Source organism: Caenorhabditis briggsae (assembly GCF_000004555.2).
Source record: "Caenorhabditis briggsae complete genome, chrIII, whole genome shotgun sequence".
In the NCBI taxonomy this organism is placed as follows: Eukaryota; Metazoa; Nematoda; class Chromadorea; order Rhabditida; family Rhabditidae; genus Caenorhabditis; species Caenorhabditis briggsae.
In genome coordinates, this window is record NC_013490.2 from 3053764 (window position 1) to 3056754 (window position 2991).

Genomic DNA, 2991 nt, shown 5'->3' on the forward strand with positions numbered 1-2991 from the left:
AAACTACAAAAATGTGTGAAATTTTATTTTGCACAATTTACAATTTGAATTTTCTCACTGACTTCTGTAGTTTCTGAGATACACCAATTTGTTTAGAGTTTGTTTTTCTGTCATTTTTCAGCAATTTTTAGCTTTTTTTTTGACTCACGAATATTCTGATTCTCCGATTCTCCCTGTTGAATTCTAGCGACATGAAGAAACTCAAAAATCTCATCCGTCAAAACTCTCGGCTCCTCAACACGATCATTTCCAATATCCACCTCCGGAATCACTCGGACATAGAATTGTTTCTTCTTCTTTTGGCGCCGCCCTTTTTGAACTTCTTGAAATATCTGATAAAACCAACTGAACGATAATAGCCAATCGATTGATTTTTCCGACATTCCTGTTTCAGATTTCTCAGTCAAGGCCAGTGGTGATGGCTGGAAATCGGTAAGAGAGTCAGCGATAGCTCGATCCGTCTCGTCCATAATGATCAGCTTGAATTTGCGGCGATCGATTATCGATTTATCCTTTTTTGGGTTATCCAGTTTTGGACACTTTTGGAGGTATGCATAGTTTGGTGTGAGCCAGACGTCGCCGGGGATTTGAGCACGCCAGGTTGCCTGGAGATTTGGGGAATTTTGGATTTGAATTTTCGAACTTTCGAATTTCGACAAATTCAGATTTAAAAAATTTGAATTCCAGAGTATAATCAAAACTACAGTAATCCATTATTTTCAGAAAAACCAAAGAACGAAATGGTGATAAAGACACTGGACCGCTGAGAACCCGGGAGGAAGTGGAAGCTGAAAACTATACTGTAGTTTTTTTTTGGATTACTATAGTTAGTAGGATTACTGTAACAAGGTGGGATTACTGTAGGTTTACTGTAGGGTTACTTTAGTTCGTCACAACTGATGGTATTTTCTTTGAGAATTACTGTACTACGCCAATCTTCAAAACGAGGATTTGATCGAGAGTGAGTGTTAGTTAGTCTCTTAATTACCCATCATTTAGTCTCTTAATTACCCTTTAACGGAAGTTTGAAAAAATTTGAAAAAAGCTCCCTAAATACCTCCTCCTTGATTGCCCTTAATTACTCCTTAATCACCCCCTAATTAACAATTTTCAGAGCTCGAAGCCAGCGGCAGCCGAAGTCGAGAACCCGAAAATTTGAATTTTTGGTAATTTTTACGTTTTTGGACTTTTAGCCTCTTAATTACCCACCTAATTACCTCCCTAATTACTCCTCTCAGTAACCACCTAGTTATCCTCTGAAGAAAATTGGAAAAAAAAGTTTGAAGGAGTTTGAAAAGTACTACCCCCTTAATTACTCCTTAAGTACCTTTAATTACCCACCTAATTACCTCTTAATCTAATTATCGATTTTTTAGGTTTTTCAACCAGAAAAAGTTCTGGAATGTAATTTTCCAATTTCTGCTAGGTCTATTTTTTTCAAAATCTCAATGAAACCAAATTTTCTGAAATTCAAATTTTCTGAAAAATACGAAAAAAAAAGTTATAATTAAAATTTTTAATTACTCACCTTAACGTCTTCTGGTTTTGCGGTGACTTCAATTTGAGACCAATCAACCCGTGTCCATTGCGTATTTTTGTATTTTTGTACCATTTTTTGTCTATATTTTGAGCTGAAAAACGGGGTAATTAAGGGGGGTAATTAAGCCTGAAAAATGGAAAGATAGATATATCACAGTTTCAGAAAACTATTAAAAATAGAACAAATGAATCGAAAATGAATTTTGACAAAAATTTCAAATTTTAAGAAAATTCAAGTTTAAAGCTGAGCAATCCAGTAAGAAGAGGTCAGAAAATAGGGCAATAGAGATTCTTCACAATTTGAAAAACAATGGGTCAGAGGGAAAATGGGAAAATTCAAAAAAAAAATAAATTTTCAAAAATCCAATTAACTTAATTGGAGGCTAATTAACGATCATTTGGAGCACAGGAAATGTTAAAAACCACTGGAATCTGTGATAGAAAATCGGGAGCGGAAAAAATGGGAAATCGGGAATTTTTTAAATTGGGTCCAATAATGCTAAAATTAACAAAAATTTAAATTTTCGGATCGTCCACTTCTGCTGCCGCTGGCTTCGCCCCATTTTTGTGTGATCCTTGGAGTCTCGAACTATATAATTAGTGTAATTATCCAATTAAAAGAAATCGAAAGTTCAAAATTACGGATTTTTCGCCAAACTTCTTTTCATCACCATCTCTTTCAATTTTTCCACTTTTTCCTTCAACAAAACGTTTGCTTTTCGAGCTCTGCAAAAATCGATAATGAGGGCTAATTGAAGAGGTAATTAGGAAGTTTTTTTTTTCAATTTTCTTTTCAATTTTTTGAAAATTTCAGTTATATGGTAATTAAGGGGGTAATTAAAACTCACTCTTGAACTTTCATGGATACTTCACTCCATCGATCCATCAAATCCTCATTTTGAAGATTGGCGTTTTCGAGATTCTCTTCGAGTCTGAAAATATTTCTGAAAATAGTTAGATGTGCAGGTACAGTAATCCTCAAGAAAAAAACAGGATCATTCAGTTGTGATGGACTGAATTAACCCGACAGTAACTCTACAATAGTTTGCTACAGTAACACATATATCAAACTACAGTAACCCAAAAAAAAAAAAAGAACTACAGTACCTCAAGTTTTCAGCTTCCACTTCCTCCTGGGTTCTCAGCGGACCAGCGTCTTTGTCACCATTTCGTTCCTTGATTTTTCTGAAAAATTGGATTACTGTATTTTTGATTATACTCTGGAATTCAAATTTTTTAAATCTGAATTTGTGGAAATTCGAAAGTTCGAAAATTCAAATCCAAAATTCCCCAAATCTCCAGGCAACCTGGCGTGCTCAAATCCCCGGCGACGTCTGTCTCACACCAAACTATGCATACCTCCAAAAGTGTCCAAAACTGGATAACCCAAAAAATTTCTGAATTTCTGAATTTCTGAATTTCTGAATTACTGAATTACTGAATTTCTGAATT

General features: G+C 34.8%; 1 protein-coding gene across 1 annotated transcript in view; it reads right to left on the reverse strand.

The window, feature by feature from the left end:
• CBG24297 overlaps nt 1-1612 on the reverse strand; it is a gene marked incomplete at both ends in the record, with an annotated part of 9372 nt that extends 7760 nt beyond the window's left edge. The window contains 2 exons of the mRNA XM_045243523.1: nt 149-605; nt 1529-1612. Of these exons, the coding sequence (XP_045091299.1) occupies nt 149-605; nt 1529-1612 (541 nt within the window). The remainder of the gene's footprint in view (nt 1-148; nt 606-1528) is intronic.
• Between the last annotated feature and the right edge of the window lie 1379 nt (nt 1613-2991).